General features: G+C 55.4%; 1 protein-coding gene and 1 long non-coding RNA gene across 2 annotated transcripts; one reads left to right on the top strand and one right to left on the bottom strand.

Annotated features, from left to right (window-relative positions):
• The first annotated feature begins 230 nt into the window (after positions 1-230).
• Positions 231-8,345, top strand: LOC125158349 (uncharacterized). The gene is made up of 2 exons (XR_007149360.1): positions 231-923; positions 3,192-8,345. It is a non-coding gene; the product is annotated as an uncharacterized LOC125158349 (long non-coding RNA).
• Positions 8,346-9,299: 954 nt separating this feature from the next.
• LOC125158312 (uncharacterized) lies at positions 9,300-20,103 on the bottom strand. The gene is made up of 6 exons (XM_047845232.1): positions 20,038-20,103; positions 19,099-19,555; positions 14,749-14,813; positions 13,937-14,098; positions 13,528-13,730; positions 9,300-9,987 (listed from the first exon to the last, which is right to left on the bottom strand). The coding sequence occupies exons 2-6, from the start codon at positions 19,410-19,412 to the stop codon at positions 9,949-9,951; spliced, it is 783 nt and encodes a 260-aa protein (XP_047701188.1). The 5' UTR covers positions 19,413-19,555; positions 20,038-20,103; the 3' UTR covers positions 9,300-9,948.
• Positions 20,104-20,887: the final 784 nt, after the last annotated feature.

Genomic DNA, 20,887 nt, shown 5'->3' on the forward strand with positions numbered 1-20,887 from the left:
CAGGTGCTGCCATCCGGGAGCCAGATCTGCGGAAAGGCCAATCCCCTAAAAGGCAGCCAGCTCGAGTCCTACACCGCCAGGAAATGGTGTGGACTTTGGGTAAATCAGCGACCCTGCTGAGCTTTCATTTCCTCATCCGTATAAGGAAGCGGAGTGGGGTTTTCCTCCTGGGTCCGCGAACAGCCCAGTTTTAGGCTCTCCGTCTAATACTGCTGTTAAAAACCAGCGATTTATTTCGTCCAATGGCGAAATTCTCCCCATTACGTCCTTCTAGACCATAAAAAGAAAAATCAGGCGAGCACGGAAATCCTGTTTCTTGGGCAGATTTCCTCTGGGTTAAAAATAAGCAGATCTTAGCGGAAGACAGCCCACACGCCGGGGCTGGGGGCCCTTTTGCTGCTTTGCCCTTCGCATGGGATGGCAGTTCTGGCAGGAAAGGACACGCCGGGCCCCGGGGGAGACCGTATTCCTGTTAACCACTGTTGCCAAGGACACATCAGGTCGCGCTGCAAACAGGTCGAAAACGCTGGCTCTTAGTTACCCTGGAAATCACCAGGAAGCTGATCAAATTTTCTTCGAATCACAAGTGGGAGCTGAGAAGACTGCTTCTTCTCCGCGGGCAGCACACGACTCAAATCCAGACAGGCAACGAACGAGCCGGGGTGCTCAGCTCTGCGCTGCCACGCACGCGGCGGTGGGAAATCGCTGTCTCTCTGTTTCCCCGGGTGCGACACGGAGGGATGGAGGCAGCCGTGGAAAAGCCCCTCAGAAGGCACTGGGAGTGTGAGGGTGACTCTCCTCCATTTTCCCTCGCCCAGGGGAAACACTTTTATTTTCGCTGCCTGAAATCTAGAAGCAGCCAAGGGTACCCTACGTGGAATGACGCAAGTGAAGAGAAAATCAAAACCAAGAAACTAATGATGGTAAAGTGTTAATTCCCTTAAGTTAGTCTGCGAATTTACAGCTAAACCATTAACACTATTAACAGGTTCGGCTGGGGGTGTCATCGGGTTTTGGGGGGGGGCACGTTGCACTGCTTTTGACACTAGTCAGCATCGGGCACCTGGGTGGCTCAGTTGGTTAGACGTCCAACTCTTGATCTCAGCTTGGGTCTTGATCTCAGGGTTGGGAGTTTGGGCCCCGCGCGGGGCTCTGCACTGGGCATGAAGCCCACTTAAAAACGAACAAAAAACTAATCAGAATCTATGAAGGCAGCTATTTACTTCTGTGCAATTCTTCTAACAGTTCAGAGCGTATCATATGGTGTTTATTATTTCACACATTTTTATCTGGGCACGTCCAAGTTCCATTATGGTTTAGGTAATAGTGGGCCTTTTTCTTTCTTTCTTTCTTTCTTTCTTTCTTTCTTTTCTTTTAGAGGTGATAGAAGCTTATTGGATACAAGGGAGCAGTGAACAGGACAGCAAAGGAGAGGCTGTTTGCCAGAACTTTTGTTTCAATCAAAATACAATCCTTACCCTATCCAATTCTAGAGTCCAATGAAGGAGAGATATCGTATTCATAATAATTATATTACATCATCTCTATTTGAAGAGTGCTATCTTAGGAAGTACAATTCTATTGGACCTCAGCGAAAGCAAATGTAGCATCAATTAGATAGCAGCTCTGGGGGCACCTGGGTGGCTCAGTCAGTTGAGCGTCCAGCTTCGGCTCAGGTCATGATCTCACAGTTTGTGGGTTCGAGCCCCCCATCGGGCTCTGTGCCGACGGCTCAAAGCCTGGAGCCTGCTCTGGATTCTGTGTCTCCCTGTCTCTCTGCTCCTCCCCCTGCTCATGCTCTCTCTCTCCCCTTCAAAAATAAATAAAAAACATTAAAAAAAATTAAATAGCAGCAGTTAAACTAAAAATATTGGGGCGCCTGGGTGGCTCAGTCAGTTGAGCATCCAACTCTTGATTTTGGCTCAGGTCATGATCCCAGGGTCATGGGATCGAGCCCCGTTTGGGGCTGAAGTCTGCTTAGGATTCTTTCCCTCTCCCTCTCTTTCTCCCTCTGCCCTTCTCCCCTGCTAGCGAGCTCTCTTTCTCTCTCTAAAATTTAAAAATGCAAAAAAATAGGGGCACCTGGGTGGCTCAGTTGGTTGAGCTCAGGTCATGATCTTGTGGTTCACAAGTTTGAGTCCCCCATTGGGCTCTGTGCTCACAGCTCAGAGTCTGGAGTCTGCTTCAGATTCTGTATCTCTCTCTGCCCCCCGCACCCCCCGCCCTGGCTCATGCTCTGTCTCTCTCTCAAAAATAAATAAAACATTAAAATAATTAAAATAAAAACAAACAACTAAAAATACTCACCAAATTACTCTTAAGAGAGAAATGGGGCATGGGTGACTGGGTGGCTCAGTCAATTAAGGGTCAGATTGTTGATTTTGGCTCAGGTCATGATCTCAAAGTTTGTAAGATTGAGTGCTGCTGTCAGCATGGAGCCTGCTTGGGATTCTCTCTCCCTCTCTCTCTGCACCCCTCTCAAAAGAATTAAATGTTTGGGGTGTCTGGGTGGCTCAGTGGGTTAAGCTCCCGACTTCGGCTCAGGTCATGATCTCATGGTTCCTGAGTTTGAGCCCCGTGTCAGGCTCTGTGCTGACAGCTCAGAGCCTGGAGCCTGCTTTGGACTCTATGTGTCTCTTTCTCTCTATTCCTCCTCCCCTGCTCTCACTCTGTCTCTCTCTCTCTTTCAAAAATAAATAAACATTAAAAAAATGTTTTAAATTAAAATTTTTTTAAAAGTTATTGTGAGAGAGAGAGAAAGGGAGAGAGAGAAATGGGGCAGGTGTTGTGCTGTGTGGACGTGTGGGGCCTGGTGCTGTGGGTGGCACCCAGGTGTGGCCTGGGTCCCTGAGCCCTCGTGGTTCAGCCAGCCTCCTCCCCTGGAGACGTGAGGAGCACCAGAACCCCTGGTCCCTTGGCCTATGTCCTGGGCTGAGTGGGGGCCAGAGGCCACTTGGGAAAAGCTGGACCTTAACTCTGCCTCCATCAGCTTGCGTCTGTGGGACCGTCTCCACTTACCGGCTGAGCCCTCTCTCTGGGGAGGGGCCGCTGTCCACTTTTCTGGAGCTTTCTCCTCTTTCGAGACAAAGGCTTTGATAGAAGGAGGTGGTTCTTTCCAGGTCTCCCTCCAGGTCTTTGTTCATCTTCCTGTCTGAGTCCCACTTGTGACTGGTGCTGATGTTTCCACGCAGGACAAGAAGTTTCTCCTCCATTTCTGAGCAGTACGTTCCCTCCTCGATTACGGTTCTGCGAAGCTCCGTGACGCGTTCTTAGTGAAGCCCAGGCAGGATTTGAAATCTCGGCTGTGGGATTTCCGACGGCAAATGTGCTCACTCCGTGTGGAGACTTTTCGTGGAGCTGTAAGTAAGCGCTTTGTTCCCAGAACTTACCCTGTGCTCCGTTTTCCTCCTCCGAGCCTTTGGGAGGAAGCGCTCAAGCTGACTGCGTCGATGAGTTTCTGCAAACCAACTTCGGGCCGACGGTTCTGGTCTCCTTTTCCCAATTCACTGTCTCTGTGTGGTTCCGGGTTGACAGCATTCCAAAGCGAACAGGAAAACATGTCCTCAGCCTGCGTCCCCTCAGAGAGCCTGTCTCCGGGGGTCACCTGCAGCTCTCTGTGTCCTCTCTTCCCAAGCCCTCTCCGGCCATCCCATGGCTTTCCTAAAGATGAGCGTTCTCACCCAAACCTCCAATATTTGCCTCCTACGTTGTTCTATCTTCTTTGGAGAGGTTTTAGGATGCTTTTGACATCTGGCAGTTGGGACGGGAGGGATTTCAATGCATTTCAAGGCAGCTAGGATCAGTCCCTGGAGCAAAGGCTCAGGGGCTCACTTTTCTGTCCCCCCCCCCAAAAGGTGACTGCGTCAAGTGAAGAAGTGTGTCTGTTGGCATCTTGCTGCCGAGCACAGAGTATGTGGCTTCAGGGGCCGGGGGCAGGCTCCGGACGGCCAGTCCCCCTGAACCTCACCAGGTTTCAACTTGGGCAGAGAACCTCCTGCCCGGTTCTTTCCTCTCCTTCAAGTATGTTGGCTCTTTTGCTATAAAACCCACCCTAGCACTGCACCCCAGAAACTCCCGGGGAAGCCCAGAGTCTCGGGGCCTGTCTCAAGTTTTCGAAGAAAACCAGCAGAGCACAGCACAGTGGCTCCAGGACCCTTGGGAAGCGATTTGGGGGCTGTCATCGGGCCCCCCTCGGCTCCAAAGGGCCCCGCGGCTTTGTCTGTGTTTGCCGCGTCCTCTCAGCCACAACCGACCGCAAGGAACCCTGAGGGATATTCTACCTCTGACCCAGAAAGTGCCCAAAGCAGGACAGACCCCTGGTGGGCCAAGGGAGGGGAGACCAGGTTCTACGAGACAGGGCCCTCCGCCTTTGTCCTGGTCACCGCCCAGAGCCCGCACTGTGTCTGGTGTGTGCGGGCTGGGCAGGGCCTGCTTCGGCTCAGCCTCTTCTAGCCCCAGCTGGCTCTCCGGGAAACCGACGGACCCCAGCGGGGCCACACCAAGTCCCCCGTGCTGCTGGAGAGCACGCCAGGGGGTGTGGCGTGTGCGCTGCAGGGAGGACAGAGGGACCACATCCCCTCCTGAGGCTCCTCCTGAGCGAGAGCTTCTGTCTGGAGCTGGAAGCCCAACCTGCCCACCAAGGCCACGGGGCCTCCTTCCCTGCAGGCCCTTCTCTCGTTCACGCCCGCTACCTCCTCCGGGCAGGGGCAGAGGGTCTCCCCCGTGGGATTCACTCACGACCCGCCTTCCACTCAGAGGAAGTCAGGAGGAATTCATCCAAATGGGCAAATGCAACACTCCAGGAATGTTCCACGGAGCCGGTTTGCCCTATTCAGGCCAAACGTTCCTGGACAAGGGTCCCGGGGGGTGACCCGTGGCCAGGTTCCTTCGCCCACGGGCCTGCATCTTGAGCTCACCGCCCGGCCCCCACGGATGCCCGGTGGCCTCAGAAATGTGCCTCCGTGGGGCTCTGCCAGGAAGCAAGTCCTTCTCCCACAGGACGAGCCACGCTCAATGCTTCAGAAGCACCTGTTTCCTCTGTGGCAGGCTCAGGCCTCGCACCTTCTTGTCTGTCACCATGAGCCGCTGTCCGCCATGAGCCACTGTCCAAAGTGTCTTTACCCGTGGCTGGAGATCCCCAAGCGGATATGGGGCTGGAGGGTGGGACCAGACCTGGAGGGCAGGGGGTGAGGGGGCCAAATGCCTGATGGGGAGCAGCGGGGGGCGGGGTGGGGGGGAGCCTCCTCTCCCTGCACCTCACCCGCTCCCCCCATCCCCGCCCGAGGCCCAGCCCTCCACGGGGCAGCAGTGCGTTAACGGTTTCACATCAGGCTTCTGCTTAAGATTTTATCCGAACAAGTGTCACTTCAGCCATGAAAACCGGTCACCACTGAACAGTTCCCTCAAGCTTAGTGAAAACGGCAAATCCCATTTATATTGTCTCACAATAAAAGATCTGATCAATTGCTGGGTCAGATCATCTCCAAGTCCCCGTCATCTGAGCCGTGACCTCTGCCCTGTCTGCTCTGCCGTGCCCCTTCCCCAGTCCTCCCAGAGGCCCCGCGCTCTGCTGAGCCCTTTGGAGCGACGCAGTGTTCTGTGGGAAGGCCAAAGTCCTGGGCACCTGGCGAGGACCTCAGCCCACGGTGGAAACATCGGTGGGGACACAGGGGAAGGGGGACATTGTTGCCCAAAACTAGAGAGCAGCCCTTCTCCTATTTCTTGTCTCCACACACACCAAACAGGACAGACGTCAAAGGAACACATACGCACACGGGTTACATTCGAATACTTACATGAATGTGGTGACAAGGAGTTTTTAACATCATTTCAGGGACTGGTATCATAATGTCTCTTGGCAGGGGGGAAGGACTGTCTTTGCTGAGGAGAGAGGACCTCCTCTCAAGGGACCCCTAGGCCCCAAGGCCTCCAGGAGGCTGGATGTTGTTCTGAGTAGGACAAAGGGGAGATCTGAGATTTTAGATTCTAAAACAGGAGAGGGGAGCCCCCTGAGGTGGGAGAGGGAAGAGAGGAGAGCCCCTGAGGTGGGGGGAGGGGAAGAAGCCCCCTGAGGTGGAGGAAGGGTGAACAGAGGAGACACAGAAGCCAGAAGGCAGAAGGGCCTGGGTGGTGAGGGGAAGGGCTCCCCACACGAGCTGTCTCAGCTGCTCAGGAAGCCTCACCAGGGAGAAGCACAGAGGAGGGCTGAGACTCACTACGAGGGGCAGGAGGGGCCCTGAGGCTCCTGGAAATTGGGCCGACTCGGGCAGGACCATTTGCTGGGGAGCCCGGAGGATGTGCCCCCATGCTTCCAGGGACCGGGAGGTCCACTTGGCATCCGGATCACACCTCAACCAAAGGTGGGGTCCCGGTGCCCTTGGCTTGGCAAGGAGGATGGGACATCTGCTGCCCCCGCCGGCCCCGCCTGATTTCTGATGCACAAGCTCTGGGGCGGAAGTGAGGGCCCTTCCCCAAGAGGGGAAATCCTGCCCCACCCTGAGACCCCCTGGATGGCTCTGTTGTTTCCAGAGGGAAAACAAGGGGACTAGTGGGAAACAGGGGGTTTTCCCAGGCCCTTCCGGGCTTCCTCTTCGAAAACAAGCCGCCAGACCTGCACAGCTGCGGCCGGACCCCGAATAACCTCACCACAAAGGCTGGCAGGCCTCCCAGTTAAAAATAATCTGCAGCCACTTCATCAGGACAGGGCCAAGGGGCCCCCACCCAGAGAAGGCTTCCCTGCCCCCTGGTGTCTATAGGGGCCGTTGGAAGTCAGTGAGCCAAACAGCTACCACATGTAGGGTTCATAGTGCTAGGTGCCACTCTCAGTTAAACCCTGCAATAGCCCTGAGGTGGGCACCGTTATTATCATCTAAGTGATAATGACAAAAGAGGAGGCATATGTGCAGAGAGGGTAATCAACCAGCCCAAGGTTACACAGCAGGGGAATGGCCGAACAGGGACTCAGACTTGGAAAGCCCGGCCAAGTCTGTTGTTCCAGATGTTGCCTTTTCCTCCTTCAGAGCCAGGAAAGCAGTGAGGGGTTGAACACTGTTCCCCCATCCCCCCGGGCAAGTTGTCTCTCAGTCTTGTTCTCCTTACCGGAAAAGTCACGTAAGAGGCCGAGGAGGCGGAAGTCTAGGCCCAGAGCCGGCACAGTGCCCCTTCTGTTGTACCCTCCTGGTCAAAGCCATCACAGGCCCGTCCAGACTCAAGGGAAGAGAGACAGACTACCCGTCTCAAGGTAGGTGTAATCGTCCCCATCTTATGGATTAACAGATCGAGGTTCAGAGAGGTGAAGGGTCCAGGGACATAGAACTTGTGAGACAGACCCAAGGTTCACACCTGGGATGGTGGCCTGGTCTGTGTGGGTCTGAAGTCTGGAGTCCTCTGCCCCACCACCTTGGCAGAGTGATGGGTCAGGACTGACAGCTCACTTCAACATCTAACCCAGTGGTTCCCAGCCCAGGCTGCAGACTCACCGGGGCAGTTTAAAATCACAGATTCCGGACCCTGCTCCTTGGAGTGAGGCTTTAAATGGTCTGATGTGGAGCCTGGACACTGGGAATTTTTAAAGCACTCCAGTGATTTTCACTGCAGCCAAGGGCGGAGGACACCGTTAAAACCAAACAGGTTCCCTCCCTGCTTGTGGCCTGCATGGAGAACCTTCCCCTGGACATTCCTTCCCTGACCCTGAGCATCTGGCTCCAGCCCTGCCCCTGTCCCACCCTCCAAGTCAGCGGGGAAGAGGAGACTGCCACCCGGCCAGCCAGCTTCCCCCACACAGGGATGGAGGAGAGACGTCCTGTTCCTGTGCAGGGAGGTGCTGGGGAAAGCAGCTACGACCAGAGCAAGTCCAGCCCCAGCGCTGCCAGAGGACAGGGGATATAGGTTCAAAGTCCAGCTCTGCCACTAATTGGTTGAGGCTTCTTTCATCTACAAAATGGAGTTAATCATGACCACCAAGCCTACTTCACAGAGGGTTTGCAGGTCTTCAGAGAGGAAGTGAATATAAAAACACCATGTGAAGAAGCGCAAGACTTTTACATGGAAAACCATAAAACATCATTTAATGACACTCAAGACCTAAATAAATGAAAAGACATCCCATGTCCATGGATCGGAAGACTAAATATTGTTACGATTGAAATTTGTTATAAGTGAAAAGGCATCCCATGTCCATGGATTGGAAGACTAAATATTGTTACGATTGAAAATTGTTATAAATGAAAAGACATCCCATGTCCATGGATTGGAAGGCTAAATATTGTCATGATTGAAAACTGTTACAAATGAAAAGACATCCCATGTCCATGGATTGGAAGACTAAATATTGTTACAATTGAAAATTGTTAATATTGTTAATACTGTGCAAATTGACGTTCAGTTTAAACAAATTCTCATGGGCAGGGGGCAGAATCTAAGATGAATATTTTTTCTACATTTTAACATCCCTGAAATCAGTGAATCTTCTCATTGAGGGTATGTCACACTTTAATTGTCACAAGGCCTCTTCAGCTGGGGCCCTCCTCACAGGGCTATGATGAATGAGTCTTCTCAGACCATCCTCCCCTCTCCAGGGACTCCATGGGTCTCTCATCCTGGGGCCCACCCATCCCCTGTGCACATGCCAAGGAGAGCTGTGTGTAGGGGGAGGGGTGTGGTATGGGAGGGTTGGGCCCACTGTGAGTGTGTGTGTGCCCGCATGTGTGAGTCCTCCTGGTGGGGTGCAGTATGGTCAGGACCTGGCTCAGCCCACACCATTGTGTTTTGTCTTTTTTTTTTTTTTTTAATTTTTAAAACGCTTTTTATTTATTTTTGAGATAGCGTGAGAGAATAAGTTGGGGAGGGGCAGAGAGAAAGGGACAGAAGATCTGAAGCAGGCTCCACACTGAAAGCAGTGAGCCTGGCGCCGGGCTTGAACTCACAAATCGTGAGATCATGACCTGAGCTGAAGTCGGCCGGCCGCTCAACCGACTGAGCCACCCAGGCGCCCCCACACCGTCGTGTTTTGGAACCGGACTCCAAGGAGGCCAAAAATTCTAAAATTGAACCTGCACTTCTAGGTGAAGCTTATTCATCAAGGTAAGAGGCTAGAACAGAGTGTATTTAATAGTTTGTGAGTTTTTTGGTTTATAACTTTTGAATGTGCAGATACAGAGCACAGGGGCTTCCAATTGCCCTGGGCCCTGACAGTGTTCGGGTAAAGTCTGCAAAACCCTGTCCTCTGAAAACACAGCTCAGGAATCGGTACAGGCTGCCCCCTTTGCTGGAATCCCCACCCCCACCCCTCCCCACCCGCTGCTCCCAGGTCGGCCTGGCCAATTCCAGTTTTCTCCTCGCGTATTGGCTCAGATTCCTGACGTCCCCCGGGGAGATTTAGGCTCACAGGGGACTTGGGGCCTGCTTCCAGCTCAGCACTCACTCCCCAGCGCGGCTGTGACCGTGCGCAGGCCTGGCTGACTGCAGGAGCCAACGCCCCGAGAGTTCCAGAGCCAGGCGCAGGTGCTGCCCCGGGGGGCTGGCATCACCCGCAGCTCCTCATCCACCTCCGTGCAGTTGCCCAGACACGCTCACCCCGCGTCTGTAACGGGCACACGGATCAGCCAGGCTCTGTTACAGTGCGGATTCCGAGTCTGTGGGTCTGGGGCAGGGCCTGAGAGTCTTCGTGTCCAACCAGCTCCCGCGTGATCTCAATGGACGGTGCCCGGCTCCGGGGCTCCAGGCTCAGTGCGGCCACGGCTCCCACAGTGTCCTCGGGTGAGACACCTCTTCCTGGGCCTCTGCCCCCATGGGCACCATCTGCCCTGACAGTGACCGAGGAAACACCTTGCAAAAGAAAGAAGGGCCGGAGTACACGGCACTCACCACGTGTCCAACGCTGTGCCACATGCCTCTCCTGTGCCCACGTCTTTAGTGCTCACGATACCCCTCAGAGGTGGTCACGGTCTTCTACCAGCATCCGATGGGGACGCTGAGGTCCCGAGACACCTGTTCAAGGTCACATGACGCTGTAAGGCCCTGTGCGGTCCGGCTCTAAAACCCAGCACTTAACCGACTTGTTACTTGGCCTCTCCAGTGTGAGGCCGGGTGAGGACAGTGAGAAGCTGTGGGACCCATCCCACGCACCCCACGCACCCCACAACCCCTGAGGCTCCTCTGTAGACACGGCTGAAAACCTCCCTCAGGTGTCCCCTGTAGCTCTGGGACTCTGGCTTCAGACAGACCAGTATTGCAGCACACTTCCCACCCCGGAGGGGCAGCCTAGGGCCTCCAGAGCGGGGGCTGCGTCTGGGAAAGGCCCCTACTCACAGATCTAGGGCTGTCTCATTTTTTTGTTGTTGTTGTGTTTGTTTTCATGTTTATTTATTTTTGAGAGAGAGAGAGAGAGACAGCGTAGCAGGGAGGGCCAGAGAGAGAGGGACTGTCGGCACAGAGCCCGACGCGGGGCTCGAACTCACGAGCCACAAGGGCTTTGCCCTGAGCCAAAGTCGGACGCTCAATCGACTGAGCCACCCAGGTGCCCCAGGACTGCCTCGTCTTAAAACAGTCCTATCACGTGACACCCCAAGCTCCTCCCTGCCAAGTCCCTTCCTCATTGTATGGTCAAGGTCTGTGTCTCCTCTGGCCTCTCCCCTAAACCATGCGCTCGCACAAACAAGGCCATTTCCCTTTTTCTCTGATCTCCAGCTCAGTGTCTGGGGCACAGAAGGTGCTGAACTGACCGGCGTCCAGTTTCCACGAGACAGGCCAGGGGTGCGGTGGTGACGTTTCCAGATCTTGCCACCAGAGGGCAGGAGTGCACAGCAGCTGGGGTGCTGGCTGTGCCGCAGGGACAAGGTGGGGCCGGAGGGGTGGATGCCTGGGAGCCCAGGGTCCAGGCCTCAGGCAAAGGGACCGAGGAAGGCCAGGTGGAGCCAGTCTGGGGCGGGGAACATCTCTGCACTTCCCCTGCCCATTCCAGCCTGAGCTCCAGAGACCTCCTTTTCTCTTCCTTCCCTCCCTGCTCCCCTGCTCCTGCCCTCCTCTCTTGACTCTCTCCAGGTTCCTGGGTCAATCTGGACTCTGTGTGACTTTGGGCCACCCACCTTTCTCTCTCAGTCTTAGTTTTCTCATCTGTGAAATGGGAAAATAATGATAATACGCAGCTTTTGTGTGTTTCTCTCCCTGGGGATTTGGGACCCTCAGTGCAGGGCTGTCCTTCTGTCCCCATCAGGCCTCCTGCCCCCTCGTGGATGATGCCTCAAGCCCAGGTCTGTGGGGCTGCCTGGGACTGGATGGACTGGGACCATCACTCTTCCTCTAGCCTAGAAGCTGCTGCAGCCGCTCGAGGGCATCAGCTGAGTCTGATCTGTTCATGAACGGATGAGCAGGAGAAATGAATGGATGGGTAAATGTATAAATGAGAGAAAAATTCATGAATTGTTCAGAGCATCTGCAGCAAAGGAATTTTCACACCCACTGCCTGCAGAACCTAACCCTTTCTTAAGCTTCTTGGAGCCTGGCTTCGAATGGAGTCGACTGAGGGCCTGTCCCCCTTTTGAAGCAGTGACCCTAGGGGACCTGTGGCCTTGGTCTAGGCTGTCCTGGGAAGGCTGGGGATAAGGATTTTGATAACTGTGAGGGTTTATTCTTTCATCTCTGTTCCGCTGCAGGACCAGCCAGCCAGCTCCAGAGGAAATCAGCGGCCAAAGGGTCAGCCAGAGGGGACCCTAAGATGCCCCAATCCAAACCCCAGGGAGTGGGGGCATCGTAGGGCACCCTCTGGCTGTGACGACCCACAGTCAGACTTGCAAGCCGGGTCCAGAACCTGGGTGACTACCGAGCTCCCGTCCTCTCCTTATGCCACGCTGCCTCCTCAGAAAGGGTTTCTGGGCGGGCACGGAAATGAGATGTGTCATAACAGTGGGTTCTCGGTCCCCAGCTGAGCTCATAGCTTTGTTAGAGCCAGGCCTGTCTCTCCTGGCACTGGGGCCCACCTGTAGGGACTTGCCCGTTGCTGACCCAGATTTCCAGGCCACTCTGTCAACACCTCCAGGGCAGGGCAGAGCGTGGCTTCTCAGAGGCCCAAACACAACCCATGACCAACATCGCAGAGACCCAATGCGCCACGGGAGGACATCCACCTGTCCCAGAGGAGTCCAGTTCCACACAGGGCACAAAGGACTGCCATGGGCGTCCTGGCACCTGCCTGGCTCAGCCCCTCCCCACGAGGCTGTCCTCAGGGAGCGAATGAAGAACCCTGTGTTAGGTGCCTCTCCGTGAGTAGGGAGAGAGTAGCTCATACACAACTGAGACACTTGGAGGCACAGAAATCTTAAAGACCCGGATGGAGAGTGCTGTGTGTGTTTGGGGGGGGGGGGGCAGTTTCTTCTTTGTGACCCTTCCAGTCCCAGGACCCAGCTCTCCTGCCGCCCTGGGATGACTCAGAGCCTCCCCATTTCTGCTGCAACCCCCGCCCCCAACCTCAGCACCGGCCAATTTTCTCAGGATAGCTGATCTTGTTGCCACACAGCCTAGAAAATTCTGCCTCTGGCTTGGGGCTCCAGTAGCTGAGCCAGGATGAGACGTGAGTCATAGGGTTGTGTCAGAGAAGCTACATGCTCAGAAGCTACCAGAGGCTGTCCGGAACCCACAGGCCTCGGAGCCACCAGAGCCACAGCCCCCGCCCCACTCCGGCAGGGACCTGCCCCTCTCCTCCCCTCCCTGCTGGCCTCCCTTGGGCCATGATGTCATCTGGCTTCTCTCAGTTCTTCATCAGCCTGCAGTCGTTCAAACAGCCCCACATGGTGAGTGTCCTCGAAGCAGGGTGGGCCCTGACAGTCCACGGCAGTCCCCAGTTATAAGAGCTTTGTCGGGATGGTCGAGACCATGCCCGTGACAATTCTTTTCAGATTTTGCTTGGATTACAAATGCTCCAGTTAAGATTCTTTATAAAGAATTCTTGGGGCGCCTGGGTGGCTCAGTCAGTCGAGCGTCTGACTTCGGCTCAGGTCACGATCACACAGTTCACGGGTTCGAGCCCCATGTGGGGCTCTGTGCTGACAGCTTGGAGCCTGCAGCCTGCTTCGGATTCTGTGTCTCCTTCTCTCTCTGCCCCTCCCCTGCTCGTGCTCTGTCTCTCTCTCTCTCTCTCTCTCTTTCTCAAAAATAAATAAACATTAAAAAAAAAAAAAAAGAATTCTTGAGCACCCAAACGGTCCCAGGGGGACCCTGTTTGAGAAACATTCAGGCAGCAGAAGTCAGTGACTGGGAACCAGCCTGGCATCTGGTTACTGCCAGCTGAGAAGTACTGACTCTTCTCTGAGCCTCATCTCCTAACTGACGTTTCCTATAGCTCAGACACCTCTGCCTCTGTGATTCCTCTGACAGTCCCAGACCCTGTGGCCCATCAGACCCTGGGCTTCAGTGGCTGTGCCCAGAGATGCTGCATGGCAAGCTGGCCACAGGCAGAGTCCTCTGTGAGCAAAGGCTGGGCTGTAGGGACGGGGGCAGGGGCATGCCCAGGGCTGGGGGAGGCCTCGGCCTTACCTCTGTGCCGCACAGTCCTCTCTTGTCCCCGGCGAAGTCTGTGTGGTGGTGGGCTGGGTGCAGAAAAGCTCTACATTTCCCCATCAAAGACAGGAAGGGAGTCTGGGCGGCACAGGGGGCTGGCCTCACAGGAGGCCTGGCCTGGGCCCGCAGGTGGATGGCCCACGTACCCGGAAGGGATGCCGGCGGGTTCTTCCCGGGTCCTGGCAGACAAGCGCTGACAGTCAGGTGCATTCGCTGTGTCAGCCGCCCTGAAATACAGCCTCAGCTCCCTCCCGACACCAGTTTTTTAGGAGGAGATTAGGAAAGGGGGAGTCGCGAGCTATAGCAACCCAGGAGGCCAAGCCCAGAGCCTTCTCCACGCACACACTGCAAGTATAGGCATTCAGACCGGGCGCGTAGAACTCACCTGGCCAAGTGTTTCCTGGAAGAGAGGGCTGGCCCGGGCCCAGGGCTTGACCGGAGGACATCCAGGACACCTGGGCCTCCTGGCTCCCAGCCAGGCCTCTGGCCAGCTCAAACCACAGGCATCTCGAATGCCTCTGAGGCTCACAGTCCACCTCTGTGAAACCTGAGAATCAGGCCATGAAATCAGTAGGCTCGGACCTCAGCAGAGGGGTGACCGCCTCTGAAAAGAGATAGGGCTGGACCTATGTGCTATCTGCCTCCATTTCCTCTTCCTAACAGCTCCCCAGCATGTAAGATCGGAGTGACCCCTCCTCCCACGGCGCGTCCCGGTGGGACCACAGCTGGCCTGCCCCTCCCCCTCCGCCCCACTGCCTGGCTAAGGGACAGGCTCGTGACTCAAGCGGGCCGGTCAACTGCTCCTCCCTAGAATTTGAAGTTTGAATGAGGGACAGACACAGCAAGTGGACGTAGGGGGCCAGTCCTCTGGGGAAGCTAAGAGGCAGCTGCCGGCCCCGAGTGTGCAGGCTCCGGGTCAGATCCTGCAATTCCTGCTGCAAAGCCTCTAGAACTGCTTTGGCTGTTGGCCACGCCCAAGCCTGGTTCTCTCCTCGCCTCTGAACTTAGTCTTGTTATGGGCTGAATTGCGTTCCCCCCAACTCATGTATTTAAGTCCGAACCCCCAGTACCTCAGGATACAAGCTTATTTGGGAATGGGGCCCTGGCAGAGGACACAGGCACACAGATAGGGAGAACCCCACATGAACAGGAAGACAGCATCTATTAACCAAGGAGAGACACCCGGAACGTACTCACCCTCACAGCCCTCCGAAGGAACCAGGCCTGCTGACACCCTGACCTTGAACTTCTGGCCTCCAGAACTGAAAATGTGAGAAGAACCAGATATATTGAAGGCATCCTCCCCAAGACTGCCACATAGGAGTCCTGCCTGAGTCTCCAGGCTGCCAGCCTGCCCTGCAAATATTGAACTTGCCAACCCTCATAGCCGCCGAGGCAACTGCTTAAAATAAATCTCTCTCAGCCTCAGTCTCTGTGTCTCCGGAAAACCCAGACACCGTCTCTCACATTTCTTTCCGATAAATTAACGTTTGCTGAAGTTAACTTAAGTTTCACCTCTTGTAATCAAAAAACCCGATACGACAGAACGAGCGATTTTTCTCCTTTGATGGAGTTTTTTTTTTAATTTTTTTAAAATATTTATTTATTTTTGAGACAGAGAGAGACAGAGCATGAACGGGGAAGGGGCAGAGAGAGAGGGAGACACAGAATCCGAAACAGGCTCCAGGCTCTGAGCCGTCAGCACTGAGCCCGACGCGGGGCTCAAACCCACAGACCGTGAGATCATGACCTGAGCTGAAGTCAGACGCTCAACCGACTGAACCATCCAGGCACCCCTGATGGAATTTTTTTTAATGCTATTTTTTTTTTTTTTAAGTGCTCATCTGTAGGGCTAAGAGCTTGTTCGAGCATGGAAACCAAGGCTGGCGACATCCCTCAAATACAGTCCAAGGAGCTTAGTTAATGCAAATCGAGGTTATCTGGCTGCTGGCAAAGGCATCCCATCAAGGAGGTGACGATATGGGCCGTAACAGCCTCATGCCATTAAATATCTAAGTGGTCCAACTCCCACATTCTGATTCCATTTTCACCAAGTGAACTTCTGTTTCCTAGAAACACAAATGCACTAATCACACTGAGGCAGAAAGTTGGTCTTCACGACGTTCGTGTCTCACTAGGAAAAGCTATGTTGACATTTTATACATCAGTCATGTGAACTGGGTCAGGATGACTCCTTCTCGGAGAGACGGGTCCATCCTGGCAAGTTGACAAGTCTGTTTCTGAGCCCACAAGACTGGCACCCTGGCCGCTGCAGTAGCCTGTCTGGGAGGGAAGCATGCCTGTCTGTTCCGGCTGGGCACCGGCCCTCCCTGACCCGCCCACATTGGCTCTTGCTGAATATTCCTTCCCACCACAGGATGAGTTTAAAGATGGGTTTTGTAGAGGGTCCAGGCGTGTGCCACACAGGCTGCCTCTTACTGCTACGGTGCAGTCAGAGATGAATCTTAATGGAACTTTGAATAAATCGGCTCTCCTCCAAGAGTCTCCCCCAAGGGACAGAGCCCCCTGGTCTCTAGGCTCCCCCAAGGAAAGGCCGCCATGATTTTTAACCATTTGCCACTGGGTGGCTTCCTCCAGAGTGACACTCCCTCGAGCCTTGGACTGTCTGTCTCCTTTCCTTCCTGTTACATGACCCTATGCCCACCGGCCTCTCCTCCCCAACCCCAGGACCTTTGCTTAGCCTCACCTTGGGTTGCAGGGCCAACAACCCACCTTGACCAGGAGCCATCATGGAGGGCCGTGGACAAACAGCTTCTGCTCCAAAGCAGAGCACACCCTCAGCCCCGACCCAGGGAGGCACGGCTTCTGCTGCTTTGGTGCCAGGACACTGCCTGCCGTGCCCACCGAGTCCCTCCCACACCTCCGTCTCTCCTGTCTTCTCTCCCTTCCTTCTGCTCCTGCAGGGCTGGAGGTTCACTACTCACTACCTCCCTCCTGCTTCCTCAGGCTCGCTCATCCAGGATGTGCCCTGACGGGACAGCCTGAGGCCTGGCCTCGGAGGGCAGCCCCACCAGCTCACCCTGCCCTCGTCAGAGCCCCAGTTTCTGTGTGCTCTGTCCTGGCCAGACTGTCATACCTACTTCTCAGCCTGGCCTGGCAGTCACCTGGAGCTCTGCCCTGCACCCTGACTTCTCACTCAAGCCCTGCCTCTGCTTGATTCAGAACCTTGGCTCCAAAGCCCAACTCCAGTCCTGCCTCCGATGACCGGGCTGGGCATCGGTCCCAGGCAGGCTGATGGGAGGAGAGCTGGAGCACTGGTTCCCCGTGCAATGACAGATTGGGTCGTTGTATCACCCACGGTTTCCCTGCCCCTGGAGGATGACGGGGCCGCAAAGACAGAGACAACAGCAAGTGAGAGTTCACGCACTGTTTGGAAGCAAATGGAGGCAAGATGACTGATGTAATAGCACCGAAGTTTCACATAAGGGCCTGCAGAGGAAGACGGGAGCGACAAGGTCAAGGGTACTCCACAGAACAGCTGACGACTCTCAAAGCACTTGGAGCGGGTGGAACCACAGAAGCCTGGTATGGGAAAGAAGGGAGTGGTGGAAAGTCTTTATTCGGGGAGCTGGACCCCCAGTGAGTATCCCCTGCCATGTAGCGAGGAGACATCCCCTCCTGTCCACGGGAGGCCATGGAAAGAGTCTCTGGAGAAAACTGAGCCCAAGAGGCCCAGGCTTGGAAACGGGCTGGGAGGGCAACAGGGGGGAGGGGGGACAGACTGGGAGCACGTCCAGGTCCCAGGATCAACCTGGCCAGCCCTTGGCCCCTCCCTCTGCTTCGCCCCCTCTAGCAGATGCCATCCAGGTTCCACACAGATGCCCCGGGTCCCCTGGACTCCTTCTGGATGCCCCTCCCGGGCGTCTGCTCCTTGTGCTTCCCAGGGCTTGCCCAGCAGCTCACCTGGGAGCACCGGCCTTGGGCTCCCGAAGCCACTTGATGGGCATTCCCTCAGTCCCCAGGGTGGCCCTTGGCCAGTGACTAGCTGGTGATCCAGAAACTTCCCTCTGAGCCAACTCAGCTGGAGTGAGCACAACCCCGTCACTGTGGCTTGGATCTCAAAGAGCTGAAGTGCTCCCTAAGGGCTCAAGAGCTATGGCCACCAAGGCCATCATCCCTGATCCCACATGCTTACTTCTTTATGCATGTCACTTCCTCTTCTCAGGGGGCCACCTTCTCTTTTAAATTGGGGTACTTCTGACAGCAGTGAGATGATCTATTCTGGCCCCTGTTACAGCCCAGCAGCACCTTACCAGGAGCTCATTTGACGGCTTCTCTTCTCCACGAGACTGTCCCTTCGCTTCCCTCCGTAGGTCCAGCCCGCCCCCACCTCCTTGCTGTCCCCATTCTGAAAAGCCTCCAGTGAACACCACACTCCATCTCCTAGGTCCCAGCCCAGCCCCCCAACAAGATAGGCATATAGACCCATGCCACAGCGCTTGGCGCAAGTAGCTGTTCTAGAATGATGTGTCGAGTGCATAGATACGTGGGTAGAAAGCTGCCTTTGGGGTTTCACAAGAACCATACCTTAGTTTCCCTGATCTCTGGGGACCTTTAACCTCAGTGCCCCCTGGCTTCCAGGGCGTTGCCCAAGTTGGTCTGATCACTAATGTTACCGCAATGGCACACCTTCCCCACCCCATCCTTCACTGTGTAAGTGCCCTGCACCCTCAGAGCCTCCTTCTCGTCCCACATGCCCCGAGCCCACATCCATTCCCGGCCTGGCAATCACTTGCTGCTCCCTGTCTGCCTGACATGGGCGACAACCTCTTCCCTTGGCTCAGCCTATTGTCTGGTAGAAGAGAATACACAAATAATCACATGTAAAAGCACATTTCTAATCACGTGGCTAGCTTCTAGAAAGTCAGGGGGTGCTACTGAAAAGCTTTGGGGGTCAGGCAAGAAGACTTGGATTTGGGACCAGTGGGGCGCCTGGGTGGCTCAGTCGGTTAGGCGTCCGACTTCGGCTCAGGTCATCATCTCACGGTTTGTGGGTTCAAGTCCCGCGTGGGGCTTTGTGCTGACAGCTCGGAGCCTGGAGCCTGCTTCCGATTCTGTGTCTCCCTCTCTCTGTTCCTCCCCTGCTCGCGCTCGGTCTCTCTCTCTCAAAAATAAATAAACATCAAAAATGTTTGAATTTAGGATCAGTCCTCCCCCCCCCCCCCCCCCCACACACACACACTGTGTGGTTTCAGGTCAATAACCTCTCTGCCTCCATCAGGTCCTCAACTGGGAAATGAGAACACCTGCCTGCAGGGTTATCCTGCAGATCAAAGATAATCCATACAGGCTAAGTGCTCAGCATAACTACCGCACGGAGGGGACCTTGAAAGTGGCAGGGATTTTTACTATTGCTCTATTATTCCTTCTGCCGTAAGAGTTGCCACACTCCCGCAGGTGGCATCGGATGGGATGTGACCCCAGACAACCAGCCATGGGGCTGATATGCAGGCGACATCTCAATTTCAGACACTCACCAATGTCCCTGTCATCGTCTCATGTCCACCTCAAACATGCAGTCTTTACCTGTGGGGTGACCTTGGGCAGCTCTGGGATCCCCTCTGGGCCTCAGGTCCCTCCCCGGGAACCACAGAGTCACAATAGTGATGAGGTCTCAGAGATCCTGGACCACCTGGACCAGGGAAGCTGTTTCTACGCGGGACAGGTCTGTGCCAGTTTTGGTGCCAGCGCTGGGGGCCCGGAGGGTGGGCCCTCCAAGGAGGTTCAAGCGCAGAAGTCTCGGGAACGCCGACAAGGCAGCTGGGAGAACTTTGGGGCACTGTGGCCCCTGCGGTTTCCTTGTGGTTTCTCTCACTGACACACGACACGGGCTGCTGCATGAGACCCTCGGCTCTGCCTCCTGAGGTCCTCTCCCAGGACAGGACCGAGGAGCTGACGTCACCAAGAGGCCACAGGATACAGCAGGCAGTCCTGCCCCGCCACGTCCCGGCTGGGAGACACTGAGCAAGTGAACTCAACCTCTCTGCAAAATAAAACAAGCAATTCCTGCCGTGCAATTCTTGTTCAGGGGATTAGCAACGGCGGTCTGTAGTGAGGAACACAGCACCTTGCACAAAGATGCTCAGAAACTGTAGCCGATGTTCCCTCACCCAAGAAACAGCGTAACTAAGAAACAAAGCCTCCCACGCAGGCCACAGACTCACCCTGATCCACCCACAATGGGGGTCGCCTTAACTATCTCCTTCCTCTAGCGAATCCTGCCTGGACAACCCTTAGGATCCGCGGGTGAAAACCAGGGGCTCACACAACCCCCAGGCAAAGGTCGCTGGCTTCTGGGAGCCAAGAAAAAATGGACACAGAGTCCCCGGGGCCCAGCTTGGCGACGCTGAGGAAGACTAGGCTGCCCAACCCCGGGGGAGGGGACGGGGTGTGCAGGTGTCCCAGCCCGGATTCCCCCGGGGGGCTGGCTTGGGAAAGGCGCAGGGCAACCCGGCAGGTGCTCACGTCCGCAGCAGGTGTCCTGGCTTCACCCACCCCAAGGAAGCGGATTATGGGAGCGGCCGGGCACCACGGTGAAACTGAGCAGACAGGCCGCTCTGCGGCTAATGGGCGTGGGGGCGGGGGTGGGGCTCACGCCCACTCACACGCGCATGCGCGCACGCGTACACGCACACGCAGCCTCACCCACACGCTGACTTCGCAGTTTCCCGAGCCTCTCGGGGTTCACGGCCGCTCCTCTCTGGGGCACGAGGACGCTGGTTTCCCTTATGTATGCGCTTCCTAGCGGCAGGACTGTGTGTCGTTCGGTGGTGACTCTCCTGGTGCAGCTAGATGCCCAGAGGAGGCTTGCTGCGTGGACGGAGGGGTGGGTGACTGGGTGACCCGGGGGGATGGGGGGGAATGGGTTAAGGCAGTGGTGACGCCGCTCTCATGAGGAACTTTACTTAGAGACGCTCTTGGTAGTGACCGGAGACCCCCCCTTCCCAAGAGCCCCACTTCATGACCTTTTAAGCAACCGCCAAGTGACAAGCAGAATAAATAACAGTTCGCCCCCTCCTTTTCCCCTAGAAACCTTAAAGGGCACGTCTAACGTGAATATTTAGGAATATAACATTTGAATGTGGTGGGAGTGGATTTTCTCTTCTGTCTTAATGAAAACGTTACGGGTTTTGCCACGCAGAAAACCGTGTGAATGTCTCAGAAGTCGTGTCATTGATTTTCACAACAGGTACCCAAATCCCCCTCCCCAAATGTTGGGAGGGCACACGCGCTCTCTCTCTCTTTCCCTCTTCTCCCCTTGGTCACATGTTTATAGTTGCAAAGCTGATCAGGCAGCCAGAAGCACCAAATTCTG

Source organism: Prionailurus viverrinus, unplaced genomic scaffold (genome assembly GCF_022837055.1).
Source record: "Prionailurus viverrinus isolate Anna unplaced genomic scaffold, UM_Priviv_1.0 scaffold_33, whole genome shotgun sequence".
Taxonomy (NCBI): domain Eukaryota; kingdom Metazoa; phylum Chordata; class Mammalia; order Carnivora; family Felidae; genus Prionailurus; species Prionailurus viverrinus.

Coding starts and splice junctions, on each gene's coding strand:
- LOC125158312 (XM_047845232.1), bottom strand. CDS start 19,412: ATGCAGCAGCCCGTGTCGTGTGTCAGTGAGAGAAACCACAAGGAAACC. Junction 14,814..19,098: donor TGCCCAAGGTCACCCCACAG/GTAAAGACTGCA, acceptor TCACATTTTCAG/TTCTGGAGGCCAGAAGTTCA. Junction 14,099..14,748: donor TCCTTCGGAGGGCTGTGAGG/GTGAGTACGTTC, acceptor CCTGATTCTCAG/GTTTCACAGAGGTGGACTGT.